At 68.1% G+C, this 16417-nt stretch overlaps 4 protein-coding genes across 12 annotated transcripts; 1 reads left to right on the forward strand and 3 right to left on the reverse strand.

The window, feature by feature from the left end:
• Window positions 1-1902: 1902 nt before the first annotated feature.
• On the forward strand, window positions 1903-8707 carry SEMA3B (semaphorin 3B). 7 transcript variants are annotated; one of them, XM_085235551.1, is made up of 18 exons: window positions 3717-3865; window positions 4628-4751; window positions 5260-5417; window positions 5523-5585; window positions 5658-5777; window positions 5848-5941; window positions 6027-6146; window positions 6228-6373; window positions 6447-6561; window positions 6629-6698; window positions 6764-6908; window positions 6976-7195; window positions 7269-7360; window positions 7432-7473; window positions 7549-7706; window positions 7773-7828; window positions 7902-8041; window positions 8109-8707. In XM_085235551.1, exons 2-18 carry the CDS (start codon window positions 4655-4657, stop codon window positions 8496-8498), a joined length of 2226 nt encoding a protein of 741 aa, XP_085091677.1. In that variant the 5' UTR covers window positions 3717-3865; window positions 4628-4654; the 3' UTR covers window positions 8499-8707. The 7 variants fall into 7 exon arrangements, with proteins under 7 accessions (XP_085091680.1, XP_085091682.1, XP_085091676.1 ...); XM_085235554.1 differs by lacking the exons at window positions 3717-3865; window positions 7773-7828 and adding an exon at window positions 1903-2055; XM_085235550.1 differs by lacking the exon at window positions 7773-7828 and having other exon boundaries at window positions 3710-3865.
• A 438-nt stretch (window positions 8708-9145) lies between these two features.
• LOC104913141 (2'-5'-oligoadenylate synthase 1) lies at window positions 9146-11210 on the reverse strand. Its single transcript, XM_085235558.1, has 6 exons — window positions 10995-11210; window positions 10623-10914; window positions 10349-10524; window positions 10024-10262; window positions 9811-9946; window positions 9146-9731 (listed from the first exon to the last, which is right to left on the reverse strand). The coding sequence occupies exons 1-6, from the start codon at window positions 11169-11171 to the stop codon at window positions 9210-9212; spliced, it is 1542 nt and encodes a 513-aa protein (XP_085091684.1). The 5' UTR covers window positions 11172-11210; the 3' UTR covers window positions 9146-9209.
• A 1083-nt stretch (window positions 11211-12293) lies between these two features.
• LSMEM2 (leucine rich single-pass membrane protein 2) lies at window positions 12294-14495 on the reverse strand. Of its 3 annotated transcripts, none has more exons than XM_010718382.3 (4): window positions 14279-14495; window positions 13208-13348; window positions 12942-13130; window positions 12294-12853 (listed from the first exon to the last, which is right to left on the reverse strand). In XM_010718382.3, exons 1-4 carry the CDS (start codon window positions 14298-14300, stop codon window positions 12726-12728), a joined length of 480 nt encoding a protein of 159 aa, XP_010716684.1. In that variant the 5' UTR covers window positions 14301-14495; the 3' UTR covers window positions 12294-12725. The 3 variants fall into 3 exon arrangements, with proteins under 3 accessions (XP_010716684.1, XP_010716683.1, XP_085091687.1); XM_010718381.4 differs by lacking the exon at window positions 14279-14495 and adding an exon at window positions 13679-14261; XM_085235561.1 differs by lacking the exons at window positions 12942-13130; window positions 14279-14495 and adding an exon at window positions 13679-14272.
• A 147-nt stretch (window positions 14496-14642) lies between these two features.
• On the reverse strand, window positions 14643-16213 carry HYAL3 (hyaluronidase 3). The gene is made up of 3 exons (XM_085235562.1): window positions 15319-16213; window positions 15160-15249; window positions 14643-15055 (listed from the first exon to the last, which is right to left on the reverse strand). Exons 1-3 carry the CDS (start codon window positions 16183-16185, stop codon window positions 14720-14722), a joined length of 1293 nt encoding a protein of 430 aa, XP_085091688.1. The 5' UTR covers window positions 16186-16213; the 3' UTR covers window positions 14643-14719.
• Between the last annotated feature and the right edge of the window lie 204 nt (window positions 16214-16417).

Consider the following 16417-nt stretch of genomic DNA (forward strand, 5'->3'; position numbering starts at 1 on the left):
CTGCTCAGATGCCCCCAGTCCCACCGAGGGGATGAGCAATGCCCAGGTTGGCAGCGTTCCTCCTGCACCCAACACTGCCACTCGGCTCCAGCCCCAGCCCAGGCAACAGTGTCACTGCTGCCCCACAGCCTCGCGGGGCCGGGCATCCCCACATCCCTGTGTCCTGGCCCCACAGGCAGGCCCCCATTCCTGAGCTCCCTGCCAGGTTTGCCCTTCACAGCTGCTGATCATCATTGCTGCACAAACAATCTAATGATGTTCCCAAACTGCTCGCTGCCCAACTGCTCCCAGTTCCCACCAGTGTCCCCTGTTTCCAGGCCCTGCTGCCCTTCCTGTCCCCATAACCCCAAGCCCTGCCGCTGCTGCCTTTCCCTCGAGCAGATTGAGAGGCCACAGGTGCTGCTGCCGCCCTGCACGTGTCCCTAAACGTGCCTGGGCCAGGCATGGGACGAGGCCTTGGGGACACCAGCTCTCAGCCAAGCCCTGCTGGGCACGGGGTTAATGTTTAGCGGGGTAGGAGGGGGCCCTGTGTGGGGCGGGAGGGATGTGTGGGGTAGCTGTGGGGTGCGCACAGTCCTGGCCCCCCAGCACAGTCCCCAGCATGCAGCCGTGCGGAGCAGCCCGTAGCTGGGCCGCTCCAGGGAGCAGCACTGGCAGCAAGGAACTGCAGATGGCCAGGGAGCTGGAGACAGGGAGGAGTGGGGGCATGGGGGGGTCCCAGTGGGGTGGGCACCAGCACTGCCTTTTTTGGGTGCTGCCCAAGGAGGGACCCATCACCTGTGCATGACAGCGGTGTCCGCACCATCCTCACCTTCCCTCATTACCCATCCGTTCCTCTGCATCCCCCTCCTCCCCTCCACTTTTCCCGTTCCTCCTCAATCTCTTCCACTCCATCTCCTCCTCCTCCCCCTTCCCCCCTCATCCTCTCCTCCTCCTCTACCCCCTTCCCTTCCCTCCACTCCTCTCCCCATCCTTCCCAAACCATTCCTTCTCTTCTTCTCCTTCCCTTTTCCTCAACCCTTTCCTCCTCCCCTTCCTCCTCTTTCCCCCTTCCTTTCCAACCCCCTCCCTTCATTCTTCTCCTCCTCCCCTTTTCTCTTTTCCCCTTTCCCCCTTCCTCTCTTCCCTTTCCTCCCCTCTCCCTCTTTTTCCCCTTCCCTTTCCTCCTTTCTTCCTCCTCCCCTTCTCCCCGTTCTCCCCATCTTCCCCAACTCCTTCCCATTCCCCTCCCCCCCTCCCTTTTCCCCTTTCATCTCTATCCCCTTTCTCTCCTCCCCTCTTTCCCGTTGGCTGCACCCAAGGCCTTGACCCGTCCCCGCGGCCGTCCCCGTGTCCCCAGGGCCGCCCCCACGGCCGAACAAACAGCGGACGGCCCCGTCCAGCCCCCGCCCGCCCCCCGCCGCCCCCCGCGGGGCCGCCCCGAGGGCTGAGCGATGCGCAGCGGACGGGACCCGGCTGCCCCCGCGCGGCGGCGGCGGGACGTGCGGGGCGGTGTGCGGGGCGGTGTGCGGGGCGGTGTGCGGGGCGGTGTGCGGGGCGGTGTGCGGGGCGGTGCGGTGCGGTGCCGCGGGGCTGCGGCCGTGCGATCCCCAGCGGTGCGCTGCCGGCGCGGGGCTCCCACCCACGGGCATCCCATCACTCTGCGTGCACTCTCCGCTCCAGCTCCGTAGTGCCCCGCCGAGGTCTCGCCCCGCCTGGCGGCGGATGGCAGCCGAGGCACGGCACCCTCCCCGCGGGCACCGTCACCCCACAGAGCCGGCCGCGACCCCGCGGAACGGTCCCACACCCACGGCCGGGCAGGGCACGGGGGCGCGGGGCTGCGGTGACATTTCCCAGGCGCCGCGGGCAGGGAGCGGGGCCAGCGCGGCCGTCAGCGCCGTGCCCCGTCCCGTGGGGGGCACGCAGCACACTGCGCCCTTTGTTGGGAACGGGGATCCGTCCCCGCGGCCCTCCCTCCGCCCCCGTCCGGGCCCGGCACCCGGCGGCAGATCGGGATAAAGGGAGGGCGGCAGCCGCGGCCCCGTTCCAAGGCAGCAGCGGGGACGGGAGGCGGAGGTGAGGCTGCGAGCGGTGGCTCTGGGGGTCTTCCACACCGCGCTGGGTGCTGCCGTGGGGATGGAGGCACAGGGCTGAGTTGAGCGGCACTGCGGCGCCGGGCGATAAGAACCCGCTGTGCTTCTATAGCCACCGCGGTGCCATCAGCGGCCACTTTTTGCACGGTGTCCGGGCCCGTGGGGAGCGCTGCGATGGGTGGCCCTGATGGGATGGCCTGACCGGCACATGGTGGGGCGGTGGGGGAGGACCTGGTACAGCAGGGACAGTGACACGGGATTAGCTGGCACGGCCGGAGCGGGCCTAATCCTGGCAGGAATGTGCAGGGGCCATGCGGGGAGTGGGTCCCTGCGTTGGGGCAGTGCTCGTCAGCCACGGGGTGAGGGACTGAGTGGGGACTGTGCTCAGCCCATTGGGGTCCCGATGTGCCGCATCCTTGTTCTGAAGCCAGGGGAGTGAGCCCAGCTCAGGGGAGGATGGCTCCGGGGCAGCCGTGCCCCCTGTCCTCGCTACGTGCCAAGGGCACGCGTGTTCCATCCCCACTGCAGCCTCCCCACGGCTGAGGAGCCGCAGCTTCAGGCTGCACAAGACCCCTCCGCGGGCTCCAGGTGCCCCCGCCGGGCAGGGGCTGCCGCTTGCGGTCCCTATGCTGCCAGCAAGGCTGAGCAACGGTGGCTGTTCCCGGGAGGCCCCCTCACACCGCACAGACAAAGCGCGTCGCTGGGGTCTGCCGCGGACCGGAGACAAAACTGTGCTGAGGAGCAGCGGGGCGGAAAATCGATGCATTCCCGCATTCCTGGGGACGGGAGGAGAGATCCAGGGACGCTCCATCCCATCCCGTGACCCCACCGCCGGCCCACCCGTCCCCGTCACGCGGGAGCCGGCGCGGGGCGGGGGGGCAGCGGCAACGTGGCACCCCCCATCTGGGCCTGCCCGGCCCTGGCAGCTCTGGCGCTGTTTTTCCGGGACACGGCCGCGGCCCTGAGACGCCTGATGGCTTCTGCAGGTGGGGCCGCTGCTGGCGGGGCCTGCCGAGCTGCTGGCACCGGCCGCGGGCTGCCAACGCACCGCGTCCTGCTGCTGGAGGCAGGGGACAACCCCCGGCCTGGGACGGGCACGGGGATGCCCGGGGGATGGAAGTGTCGCCACCGCCGCAGCCGGTGATGGGGACGCCGTGTTGAGCGCGGCCAGGCCCTGCCTCTCGTCCCGCAGCGCCTCGGGCAAAGTCTCGCAACGCAGCAACCCGTGACGCAGCGTCCTCGTCCCTATGGAGCGCGGCCAGCACCCACCCGCTGCCACCGGGACGAGAGCGGGGTGGCCCTGGCAGCGTCCCTCCACGGCCCCCCCGGCACAGCCGCTGCCGGCACCTCTCGGCACTTGCTATTCTTGGCAGCAGCGGCTGGAAAATGGGAGGCAGCGCAGGAATTTTGTTTGCTGCAGTCTGGGCCCGCGCCAGACATCTGGGCTGCAGCTGAGCGCGGCCCCCCCCGGTCCCCCCCCGGCCCTCGAACCCGCAGCTGCCCCTGGGTGTGCCTGCCCGGCGGGTGGCACCGGGGTGGCACGGCCGTGGCACGGCGGGCGTTCGGGGCGGTGGCACTGGGTGCGGCGGCACGTGGAGGGAGGTGGAGGGCACGGCAGCTGTGCGTGTGTCAGACGGCCGCGTGGGCAGAGCGCGCGTGCATCGGTGCACACGCACAATGGGTGTGAGGGCACGGCGCGCCCTGGTGAGCGGCGAGGGCTGCATCTGTGCGCCGGTGCAAGGCGTGTGTGTGGCAGCGGGGGCGGTGCGTGTGCATTTGCACGTCGTGTACAGGTGTGTGCACCCATTTGCACTTGTTTACTTGCAGGTGTGCGCGTGCACTTGCCTGCACTGTGCGGTCCCTGCCCAAGCTTGCATTTGCACGTGCGTGTTTGCGTTTGCACGGGTGCACTCGCGCACCTGCGTGTGCGAGCGTGCGGGCAGGCTTGCACACGCGTGCGTGCGCTCGCAGGCGTGTCTGCAGGTGCTCGCAGGTGGCCGCGTGTCTGCGCGTGTTTGCACGTGTCTGCACGCTCGTGTCCCCCCGGGCCGCCCCTCGCCGCCCAGCCCCGCCCCGCCCCGCCGGGGCCGCCCCGCCGCCCTCCCGCGCTGCCGCGGGGCGGGGCGGGGCCGTGCGGGACCGGGCCGAGCCGCGCCGAGCCCAGGTGGGTGCCGCGGGACGGGGTGGGGGACGCGAGGCGGCACCGGAGGCTCCGCGGGACGGCGGGGAGCACTGAGCGCGGCGGGGCCGGGGATCGCCCTTTCCGATGTCGGCGGGGCCGCCTCTCGGCCCGGCCCGCAGCGGGCGCGGTGCGCTGCAGGCAGCCCGTGCGGCGTTCACCCGGCGCGGGGCAGAGCGCTGCGTGCGGGGCGTCGCGGTGGGGATGAAGGAAGGCTTAACGGCGGGGAACGCGGCGGGTTCCGTCCGCGCGCCCCGATGGCAGCCGGCGAGCCGTCCCCTCCGTGCCCGATGCGGGGCAGCGCTGCCAGCCCGAAGCGGGGCCGCGGGCGGGGGGCCGTAACCGGAGCTGACGTCCCCCCGCGCTCTGCCTGCAGCCCGGGGGCCGCGACCCAGACCCTGCCATGAGCCGCCCGCCGCTCCTGCTGCTGCTCCTGCTGCTGCCCGCCGCCCGCTGCCCCGCACCTGCCGCCACCCCGCGCCTCCGGCTGTCCTTCCCGGGTGAGTGTGCGGCGGGGCGGGCGGGGGAATGCGCGCTGCAGGTGCAACCCGCGCCGCGGTTCCGTGGCTCTCGGCGCCGGGCGCCGAGCGGGGCACCGTCCCGCTGCCCTCGGCCGTTGGGTACGGGGTCCCGGCCCGCAGCCGCCACAAAGAGCCGTTTGTTCCCACCGCGAGGGATTAGCTCGGCAGGGCAGAGAAAAGGCCCTTTCTCCCCCCGGCCGCCCGCTGAGCGAGATGGATGGTGGCATGGTGGGCCGCTGCGGGGGCGGCCGGGCCGGGAGAGCCGGTGGGACGGGTCTGGGGGAGGGGATGAGGCGGCGGGGGGTTGCGGTCCCTGCCCAAGCACCTCGGGGTCGGTCACGCACGGAGCTGGGGCTCGGCTCTCAGCCCTCGCTGCACCGAGGAATGGGGTCCGGGCTCCCAGGAACGGGGTCGTGGCATCGGGTTGGGAGCACGCCCTGGGGATCCGTCCGTGGGCAGGGCTGAGCAGAGTGGCCCGGCCCTGCAGAGCTGCGGGCCCGCCACGGGCTGCGACTCTTCCAGCTGGAGCGCTCGTGCTGCTACGAGGCCCTGCTGCTGGATGAGGAGCGCGGCCGCCTCTTCGTGGGTGCCAAGAACCACCTGCTGTCACTGAGCCTGGACAACATCAGCCAGCGGGACAGGAAGGTAAAGGAGGCGGGTAGAGGTGGGGCTGGCATCCCGTGGTGTGATCTTTGGGTTTGGTGCCTTTGGCTGGGTGTGGGGGATGCCACCTTTTCTTCCCACCCACAGATCTACTGGCCGGCTCCGGTGGAGTGGAGGGAGGAGTGCAACTGGGCCGGCAAGGACATCACAGTGCGTGCGGGATGGGACGGGCGGGCAGGGTGGGGGCTGCAGAGAGGGCTCGGTACCACCCTGCACCACCAGGCCGAGTGCATGAACTTTGTGAAGATCCTGCATGCCTACAACCGGACCCACCTGTACGCCTGCGGCACCGGTGCCTTCCACCCCACCTGCGCCTTCGTGGAGGTGGGCCAGCACACCGAGGTGAGATGTGGGGTGCCATGGTGCAGCATGGTGCGACACGGCACTGCCGCCACTGACCCCACTCTCCCAGGACCACATCTTCAAGCTGGACACGCGGCGTGCTGAGGATGGCAAAGGGAAGAGCCCCTACGACCCCCGGCATGCAGCCGCCTCCGTTCTCGTGGGTAGGAGGGCAGCAAGGGCACTCCCGAGGCAATGGCAGGGGCTGGCAGAGCGGCTCCTGATGACCCTTCCCTCGATGCCCACCAGGCGAGGAGCTCTACTCAGGAGTGGCCACCGATCTGATGGGGCGCGACTTCACCATCTTCCGCAGCATGGGCTCCCGCCCGTCCGTCCGCACGGAGCAGCACGACTCTCGTTGGCTCAACGGTCAGTGCCAGGGGGTCTCTGCGCCCGCCGGGTCCCCGTGGGTGCCCACAGACTCTGAATGTGCCACCCATCCACTCCCAGAACCCAAGTTCGTGGATGTTTTTTGGGTGCCGGAGAGCGAGAACCCCGACGACGACAAAATCTACTTCTTCTTCCGCGAGATGGCGGTGGAGCGGCAGCAGGGACTGGGCAAGGCCAGCATCAGTCGCATCGGCCAGATCTGCAGGGTGGGTGTGGGCAGCCGCAGCGTGGCCGTGGGGCTGTGGTGCCACCCCTCAGCGGCCATCCCTTGCCCCACAGAATGACGTGGGTGGGCAGCGCAGCCTGGTGAACAAGTGGACGACGTTCCTCAAGGCGCGCCTGGTGTGCGCCGTGCCCGGCACCGACGGCGCAGACACGCACTTCGATGAGCTCCGTGAGTGCCCACTGGGATGGCCGGGTGGTGCCTGGAGGGGCTGTACTGATGCTTCCCCTGCCCACAGGTGACGTCTTCCTGCTGCAGACGAGGGACAAGCGCAACCCCTTGGTCTATGCCGCCTTCTCCACCTCCAGGTAACGCCCGTCGTGCGCCCTGCGTGTGCCACGTGCTGATCCTCATGCCCCATTTCTCTCCCCAGCTCCATCTTCCAGGGCTCGGCTGTCTGCATCTACACCATGGCCGACATCCGCCGGGCGTTCCTGGGCCCCTTTGCGCACAAGGAGGGCCCCAACTACCAGTGGGTGCCATACCAGGCACGCGTGCCGTACCCCCGCCCGGGCATGGTATGTGGTGTGGCACGGGCTGCTGGGGAATATAGAAATCCTGCTGATGCAGCTCTGCCTCCCGCAGTGCCCCAGCAGAACCTTCGGCACCTTCAGCTCCACCAAGGACTTCCCGGATGAGGTGATCCAGTTTGCCCGGCACCACCCATTGATGTACAACCCAGTGCTACCCCACGGCCAGCGGCCCCTCTTCCTGCAAGCTGGCGTGCCCCACACCTTCACCCGCATCGCCGTCGATCGTGTGGCTGCCGCCGATGGCCACTACGACGTCCTCTTCATTGGCACAGGCACGTGGCTGAGCTCTCAGGGGCTGAGGGCTGGGGCTATCTCTAAGCCCCCCACTCACCACTCTCCCTGCAGATGTGGGCACTGTGCTGAAGGTGGTCTCGGCACCGCAGCAGAGCTGGCACGGCATGGAGCCGCTGCTGCTGGAGGAGCTGCAGGTTTTCCAGGTGGGTCCCTGCACTGGGGGCTGCACACCTCCCGTGCCCCATCTATAACGGCTGCCCTTGCTCTCCTGCAGGACGCGTCCCCCATCACCAGCCTGCAGCTCTCCTCCAAACGGGTAATGAGGAGGGGGCTGAGCCCTGCCGGACTCGCGGGCTCCATCACAGGGGTGCTGAGCCCTCTCTCCCTGTAGCAACAGCTCTACGCCGGCTCAGCCACCGCCGTGGCCCAGCTGCCCCTGCACCGCTGCGGCGCCTACGGCAAGGCGTGCGCCGAGTGCTGCCTGGCACGGGACCCGTACTGCGCCTGGGACGGCACCGCCTGCACCCGCTTCGTGCCCAGCACCAAGAGGTATGTCGTGCTGGGACCCCGCGCCCGGGGACAAGAGCGCGCCGTGCAGCCCACGCCTCTCCGCAGGCGCTCCCGCAGGCAGGACGTCCGCAACGGGGATCCCAACCTGCTGTGCTCCGAAGGTGCGTGGGGCCGCGGGGCGCGGATGCCGCGACCGCAGCAGGGTGACGACGGACGCGGGGTCTCGTCCCGCAGAGCCATCGCAGGGCCGCGTGCCCCAGCGGCAGCTGTACGGGGTGGAGGGCAGCAGCGCTTTCCTGGAGTGCGTGCCCCGCTCGCTGCGCGCCCGCGTCTCTTGGACGTACCAGCGCGGTCCCGACGCTCCCCAGCGCGAGGTAGGGGCCGCGCAGCGGGGCGGGGGTCGCTCTCATCCCCGCGCCCTGACCGCTGCCCGGGCCGCAGGTGCAGCCGGACGAGCGGGTGGTGTGGACGGAGCGGGGGCTGCTCCTGCGCAGCGTGCAGCGGCACGACGCCGGGCTCTACGTGTGCCGGGCCACCGAGCAGGGCTTCACGCAGCCCGTGCTGCGCCTGGCGCTGGGCGTCCTCGGCGCCGCCGCCGCCGCCCCCGGGGGCCGCGCTCCCTGGTACCGGGACTTCCTGCAGCTGCTCGAGCGGCCCGAGGCGGCCTGCGGGCGGCTGCGGCCCCCCCCTCCCGCCCCGGTCGGGTCCCCCGCGCGGCGGCGGGGCGGGACGGAGTCGGAGCGCGGTGCGGAGCCGCGGGCCGCCCGACGCCGCCGTACCCGGGGCGGGCCGAGAGCCGAGCGCGGGCCCCGCAGCGCCTCTGCTCGGTGAAGCCCCCCCGGGGCTGCGCGCAGCGGGCCGGGAGCGGCCCCCCCGGTTCGGCTGGAGGCGCGGGGCGGGGGGGCGGTGTATTTATTGACGGCTGGGAATAGTGGGGGGCGGCCCCGCACGGCGAAGGGGCCCAGGGGCTCGGGCGGGAGAGGGCCGTCCCCCTGCGACTGTACTGACGGAGCTCAATAAAGCAGAGGAGGCAGCACGGAGCCCGACCCAGCGGTGTATGCCCAGCCGGGAGAGTCCTCCCCCCCTCCTTATCCTGTAGAACGCCGGGCGCTTCTCCCCGCCCCTCGGCTACACTTTCGTTTCCTGCAAAACCGAAACCCGAGCTCAGCACTTCCCCGGCTCGGCTCAGCCCCGGCGATGACCGCAGCCTGCGGTGATGCCAGCCCAGTCCCACGTCCTGGCGCTGCGGGCACAGTTCCGGACCCCCCGCAGTGACATCCCCACCCCCGTGCCCAGCTGGCCCAGGGACCCCCCTCTGTCCCATTGCTGCCACCCCCCTCACTGGACCGCGGGGGATTCCCCAGGAACTGTTTCTTCCCACCCAGGCAATAGCATCCCAGAGCGGTGGACGTACGCTGTCTCCGTGCTTTCTGCTGTTCAGGCCCCCCCGTCCCACCCCAGACTCCCAACAGCATGAGAACACTTCACAGGTTTTATTCCCAGAGGGCCGGGGAAGGGCTGCAGGCTGGGGATTAGGATAGCTCAGGAGGGCACAAACCATCGGGGAAGGGGTCCCGCACCACCCCGCAGCCGCAGGAGCAGGTAGATGGTGCTGCGGGGCTGCACGCCATAGTGCTCCAGCTTGTGGTGGTTCTCCAGCTCCTTGGTCTCGTAAGTCAGGCGCTGCTGCTCCACAGCCAGACCCTGCCGTGCACAGATCTGCTGCTTCAGCTGCCGCACGGTGTCAGTGGGCCATACGGTGTAGACGGTAGTCCTGTTGTTGCTGTCCTTCACCAAGACGTCCATCTTCTGGGGCTCTGTGTGCAGCAGCAGCAGCGTGACATTGTAGAAGAGGCCATGGGTGGCCAGGCTGTCCCCATCCTGCAGCACACTGGGGCAGTTGCTGGAGTTCTGCTGCAGGGCCAGGCGCTGCTGGTAGGAGGAGATGCCCCACTCCTTCTCTATCTCCCTCTTCAGCTCCCGGACTGTGATGCTGGGTCTGACCTTTCTGATCAGGCTGATGCCCTGCAGCTGCTTCACTTGCACCATCACAGATCGGGCAGGCTGTGGGGACACATGGAAGGTGGGTTATAGCTATAGGGGAATGGGTGGGACCACGGTGCTGCTGTGTGGGCAGCCCTACCTGCACATTCCAGGAGCAGGCAGCACTGATGCAGGGCAGTGACCAACGGCTCCGGGCAGCCTCCTTGGCCACCAAGTCCCAGTTCTTGTCTTGGCCCAGGATACCAGTGGGGTCGGCAGGATCTAGGATGACGGGGCTGCAGGCACAGAAGGGGCCCTGCCATCAGGGCGCAGCCCCGGGAGCAGAGCAGTAGGATGGGGATACGCTCCTTACCGGGGCCGGCACAGCTGCTGCTTCAGGTAGGCACCGATCTGCTCATCCTGCAGGGAATAGTACTTCTCCCAGTAAATACAGATGTCCTGGTGCCGGCCAAGCAGCTCCAGCACAGTGCAGAAGCCCTCGGCCATGCTGAAGTCCTCCCTGTCTGTGCCCTCCTCCCAGGCATAGACGGTCAGCAGCTCCAGTGCATACTTGGGGGGCAGCTTAGCATTGGGGTACTGCTGCTTCAGCACCTGGGGGCACATGAGTGGGCAGCTGGTGGGGCAGGGTGCCCTGAGGTGCCTGTGGGGGCACAGAGCAGCCAAGTAACCCCACTCACTTCCTTGTACCAGTGCTTGACCAGGCGCAGCAGGTCCTTCAGCTTAGCAGGGCGCCACTTCACAAAGTTCTTCTGCAGTTCTGTGAAGCTGGGGGAGAAATCACCGGGGCCACAGCGCGTGGCCAACAGCTTCACATAGACCTCGGGGTCCGGACGGGCATCCTCAATCACCTGCCCTGTAGGGTGAGAGGCACCTCGAGCCCCATCCTGCACCCCGAAACCCAACATATGCCCCCGACCCTGAGCCCCCATCCCACCCCGTGCCACGTCCTACCCAGCACATCGTAGGCAGGCAGGATGTCGACGTCGATGGACTCGCCGGAGGTGTTGGAGAAGAGGGTGAGGCTGAGGGAACGCGGTCTGTCCCGGCTGTCCTTGTAGCGCGGAGTGCTGATTCTAACACTGGATGATGCCGGGGGGCACTCATACAGCCGCTTCTCGATGATGGCGAGGATGCGGCCCCGCTGCTCCTCCTGCTCCTGGTAGCTGGAGAAGCAGTTGACGAAGAGCACCACGTCGGCATCCGAGTTGTTGCGCAGCGCCGTGCCTTTCCCCGCCGAGCCGCCCTGTGGGGACACGGCACCGGCTCAGCCCCCGGCCCCCGGCCCCCACCCCGAGGCGTAGGGCGGCGGGGGGCCGCGGGCACCTTGACGGTCTTGAGGACCCTGATGCCCTCGAAGCAGCGCTCCTTGAGGAAGTCGCAGATGTCCTTCACCGTCTGCTTCACCGCCGTGCTGAATTCCGGGCTGGGCTGCAGATGAGCGGCCACCCAGCCCTCCAGCTGGCGCTGGGTCACGCTCGCCAACGCCATACCCAGCTCCATACCGCACGCTGCGCTTCGACACCGCCCGCCGCAGCTTTAAACCCCGCGGCCCCCGCCCCCAGCCGAGTGGTCCCGCCCCTCGGGCCCTCCCCTTTCTCGCCCTTCCCCCGCTATTCCCCCGGGGCACCCCTGGGAGCTCCTCGCGCTGTCGCCGCTTTGGGGGCGGTGGTCCCCATCTCCCAGGACCCCGGGATGCGGTCACCCCGCAGCCGGCACGGGGCACAAAACGTGTCCCCGCAGCCCAGCTGGGACCGCAGGGACGGTGACTCGGCGGCCGCCCTTTCGGTTTCGGTTCTGGCGCCGGTTTCGGTTCTGCGTCAGTTTCGGTTCTGATACCAGAAGCGGCCGCTGGAAACGAAAGTGCGGGGAATGGGCGGGGAAAGGCAACAGCGACAGCGACGGGTGGGGGGTGGGGGGTGGGGGAAGGGGACAGGGATGGGGAAAGGAATGGGGAAAGGAATGGGACAAGGGTGGGACTGGAATGGGACAGGGATGGAGGCAGAAATGAAACAGAGATGGGGACAAAATCGTAACAGGGATAGGGATGGGGACAAAAATGGGGACAGGGATGGAGACAATGATGGGACGAGAACGTGAATGAAAATGAAACAGATGGAGACAGAATAGGAATTGAGATGGGGACAGAAATGGGATAGGGGCAGGAATGGGAACAAGAAGTGGAATGGTTGGGGACAGAGCTGAGAAATAGGGGTACAGGGATGGGGCACGGATGGAGCTGGGGATGGGGTCGCGGTGCGATGGAGCTGGGGACACAGCTGGACATGGGGATGGATAAATGGATGGGGCAGGGATGAAACATTGTGGGATGGGGACAGAAGTGGGACAGGAATAGCATGGAGCTGGGCACAGAGCATGGACAGGAATGGGGACAGAGACAGAACAGGGACAGTGCCAGAGCTGGGGGTAAGTGTGGGTACAACAGGGATGGGGCAGGGAAGAGTCATTGAAGGGGGCAGGGATGGAGTTAGAGATGGGACAAGGATGGGAACAAGGATGGGGACAAGAAGGAGGACTTGGCAAGAGGACTCGTGCCATCAAGACAGAGCTGCCTTGTGCCCATCTCAGAACATTGTCTACCAACAGCATATATGTACAGCGGAGTATTTAATGCCTGGGGCTGCCCCACGGGGGGCTGCCCCCTCGTTTTTATTTTTTTAACCAAAAATAGGATAACAGGAGAGGCAAAGGGTGCCATCGTGCTCTGTGCCATGCCAGCTGTCTGCTATGGCCCCTGGCTGCCCAAACGTGGCACAGTCCACGGGGCCGGCCTCGGTGCTCTGTGCCTCCCAGGGCCATCCTGGCACCGCCGTGTGCTAGAGGAGCAGCAGCCGGCACCTGGGAACGTGGTCGTGGTGGCGACTTCCTAAGCCTCAATGGCAGGAGGTAATGATAAAGTGATGGGAGGGTGCCTCCTGCTGGGACAGGTGCCCATCCTCGCAGCCCTTCCCTTTCTCCGGCAGCCGTGGCGAGGCCAGGGTTGCCCGTGTGACGTGGGGATGGGGCGATCCATACGGGGCTGCTCCGCGGAGCGGCTCAGCGGCGCTGGGCGCTGGCATTGAGGTGAGCCCAGAGCTGCCCGCTGGCCGCCCGCAGCTGGCGCATGGCGTCTTCCTGGCTCTCCAGCCACTGGGCCAGCGCCTGCACCGACTGGCTCTGCAGCACTGTGGAGAGCATGGGGCATGGTGGGGACCGGCTGTCGGCTGTCCCCAGACACTGCCACCTCCCACCACCCTGCCCACAGCCACGTACCGCTCAGGTAGATGGCCAGCGTGGCCAGGACCAGGCTGGCCAGTGCCAGGAAGCCCAGCAGAGCAAGGAAGAAGGGATGCCTGGGGCAGGGGCAGATGGTGGGAGGTGGCACGGGGCGCAGCGTGGGCAGGTGTGGGGGACTGCGGGGCACACGGTGCAGCCGGGCACTGGATGGAGTCGGGCCATTTCCTGCAGCAGCAGGGAGAAGGGGGTCAGCGCCTGCCCTCAGCCCCCTGTTCCGCAGCCCCTCGCCCTGTTCCTGTCACCTTCTGTGCCCTTGTGCCCAGCCGAGGCCCAGTGCAGGTCACTGATGGATGCCACGGGGTGCAGGCTGATGGCTCCGGGGTCCATTCCATCGGAGTCAGCGGGCTCTGCTGGCACGGTGCCCTCTGCCCTTTCCACACCGTCTGCAGGGAGCAAGAAAAGGGGTGAGTGTATCTCAGGTACCCCTGAGGTGACCGGAGGCCACTAGCCATAATGACCACTCCCAGGAGCAATGCCAGCCCTGGTGTCAACCCAGTGCACAGAACTGCTGCTTGCAGAGTGGGGCCAGATCAGTGCTGGCCATCCCCCAGCCGCCGCGCGCTGTCATCGAAGCAGTTAGCAGGAGCCTTGTGGCTGCACTCCCAGAGCCTCGTTAGTGCAGCTGGCAGTCACACAGGGTGGGAAAGTGCTCCTGCCCCAGGGTATCTGGGGCCACCTCGAGCCTGTGGGTGCAAGCAGCCCCTGGCTGTCACCTGGGGTGGCAGTATCCACGGCACTGTGCTGGAGAGTCCAGGGATGCACAGAGGGAGGAGCAGGTCCCATGCTAGCCCAGAGGTCCAGTGCCCTGTGCTGCGGTGCTATATACCCCGAGGATGGGGAGAGCAGCATGCAGGGCTCCAGCCCACTCAGCACTGTTTCAGGAAGCAGCTGGGGCAGTGCGAGTGGATGTTTTCATGGCGTTTGCACAGCTGTGAGCAGTGGGCAGGGCCAATGGCCTTCTGCTTGCACCCAGGGTCAGGGCTGGTGCTGTGCTGGGGCCGCAGGGCTCCAAGGGGCTGGTGTGCACCAGGTCGGCGCCCTTTGGGCTGGGGGCTCCCAGGCCCCCCAAAGCACTTTGCAAGCACTGTGGGCTGAACCCCTCGCTGCAGGCTGCGCCCACCGCCTGCCCCTCTGCAGCCTGCGGTGCTGTGCCAATCGCTGTCCCCTCCGTCCCCCAGCACTCTGCACCCCTTCCCTCCCTGGGCTGGCATCCCTGTGGGGTGGGCAGCATTTGGCCATTGCCACTGAGCAGCCCCAGTGGCACAGCTGCCCCGGATGCCAGGGACCCACACCCCTAGCTGCTGCCAGCCTACCTTCTGCAGCCTCCCTGGGCATGTCCCCGGCCCCGCTCCCCTGGGCAGCCAGGCAATCTGGGGCCCCCGGGAACCGGGCACTGGGCTCCTAGTGCGCCAACTGCTCAGCTTAAAATAGGACAGGATGAAATGTGTTTGGGGGGATAAAAATAGCCGTGGGGAGGGGGGCCAGCAGCCGCAGGCAGCATGGTGCCAGCGTGGTGGAGGGAGGGCAGAGCTCAGGGCCCTTCATGCACCCTTCCCTGGGCACGGGGCATAGAGATAGGGAAACTGAGGCATGGGTCTGTTCCCTCCTAAGCCATAGCAGGGGTTCCTTGTGTACCTGATCTCGAGGCTCCCCCCAGCTTTGCCCATGAGGACCATGTAGCTGCAGCAGGACGGTTTATTTAAATTAATGAGTACGGGACAAACCGGTGCTGGCACAGCAGCCCCCAGCTCCACTCACCAGCCCCAGCTGCTGCGCCGTGGGCAGGTGTCAGGGGTCTGGGAACCGTGGTGCCCGTAGAGGCTGTGGGTGGGCGCGGGGCAGGCAGGGCTCTGCGGCTCTGGCTGCACGCAGTCCTGGCCAGCCCAGCCCTGGTAGCAGTGGCAGCGGAAGGGTGCCCAGGAGCCCACACCCAGGTGCAGCAGGATGCTCAGCTCCTGGGGCTGCCGCCGCACACAGCGCCCATGCCCGTGGCACTGCTCCAAGCTGCACGCCCGCGCGGCTGCTGTCACGTTGGCCACGTACGGCCCCAGGGTGGACACGAGGTAGTGGCGAAGGCTGCTGCAGCTCTCCTGGGGGGAAGGCAGCCATGAGGAGCGGCCCTGCGGGCCACCCCGAGGCACCTCCTGAGCCTGTCAGTGTTCGGCTCTGGTGGGGTAGCGGCAGCCACACTCACAGCTGACTGGGAGTACGACATATCGCCCCACAGCACCACTCCGGCCGTCCCCAGTGCCGCGCTCTCCCCAATGGTGTGCTCCAGGTCAGCCTGCAAGGACAGGAGGCCGTGTGGCCGGGTGGACACGCCAGGACACCGAGCACCACCCCCCGGCCTTACCGGCTCCAGGAAGCGGGGCGAGCGGCGGTAGGAGAGCCGTGAGTAGGCCACGACGGGCAGGCGGCCGGCGGCCAGGCGCAGGGCCTCGCACAGCCGGTGGTGCACGTAGCGACGGCGCAGGCCGGGCGGCAGCAGCGGCGGCAGGTAGATGCTGGGGTAGAGCGCGGCCGAGGCGGCCCACAGCCAGCGCAGGCGGTCGTTGCGCCGCACTTCGGCCGGCCGGCAGTGCCCCGTGTAGTTGGCCACCTTGGCCCAGTCGCCGTTGAAACAGTCGGGGAAGCGGTAGAAGCCCCAGAGTCCCGCCGGGCGTAGGCTGCGACCCAGCAGCAGCGTCTGCTCCATCAGCGCCCGCGCTGCCCGCTCAAAGGCCCGCCGGGCCAGCCGCCGCCCCCAGCCCCGCTTCCGTGCCCATCGCTGCGAGGCCAGCTGGTAGACGCGCTTTTGTCCCCAGTTCCGGGCCCACAGCGGCCGCCACTCCTCCCAGTCCACCACAGCCAGGCCGCTGAATGTGGGGCGCAGGTGCAGCTGCACGTCACCCGCAACCCGCGCCAGGTGGGCCTGGAGCGGTGCCCGCTGTGGGATGCCCCCGTTGTACGGGACACCCTGTGGGGAGATGTAGGGGTACAGCCCAAACTTGTTCTTGTAGAAGATGGTGATGTTCTGCCCTGCAAAGCGGCCGCCCTGGTTCTCCACGATGCCGTAGTCGGCCAGGGGCAGCCCCACGCCAAAGCGGCGCTGGCAGCGGCCGCTGGGGATGTTCCAGAGCACGGCGAAGGGCTGCCCGCCTGCCAGGGCTGTGGGCACAGGGCTCTCCCCGCCGGCGCTCCCCAGCACCAGCCAGGCCCACAGCGCCAGCACCGGCCCCATGCCCTGGGGCACTGCCTGTGGGGAGAGAGCAGCAGGTGGGCACCCAAAATCCCCCAGAGCCCAGAGCCGTGTCATGCCCGGCGCCTCAGTGACCCTCCCGGCTCCCAGCCCGGCTCCGAGCAGGGGCACTGTGGCCACTTTGTCCCCATTTGGTGGCAGGGCTAAGTCCCCAGGCCCGTCACGCATGGGTAAGGGGAGGAGGGCTGCATGCTGCTGCCCTGTGCCTGCCGCC

The sequence above is a fragment of the Meleagris gallopavo genome, chromosome 14 (genome assembly GCF_905368555.1).
Source record: "Meleagris gallopavo chromosome 14, MGAL_WU_HG_1.1, whole genome shotgun sequence".
In the NCBI taxonomy this organism is placed as follows: Eukaryota; Metazoa; Chordata; class Aves; order Galliformes; family Phasianidae; genus Meleagris; species Meleagris gallopavo.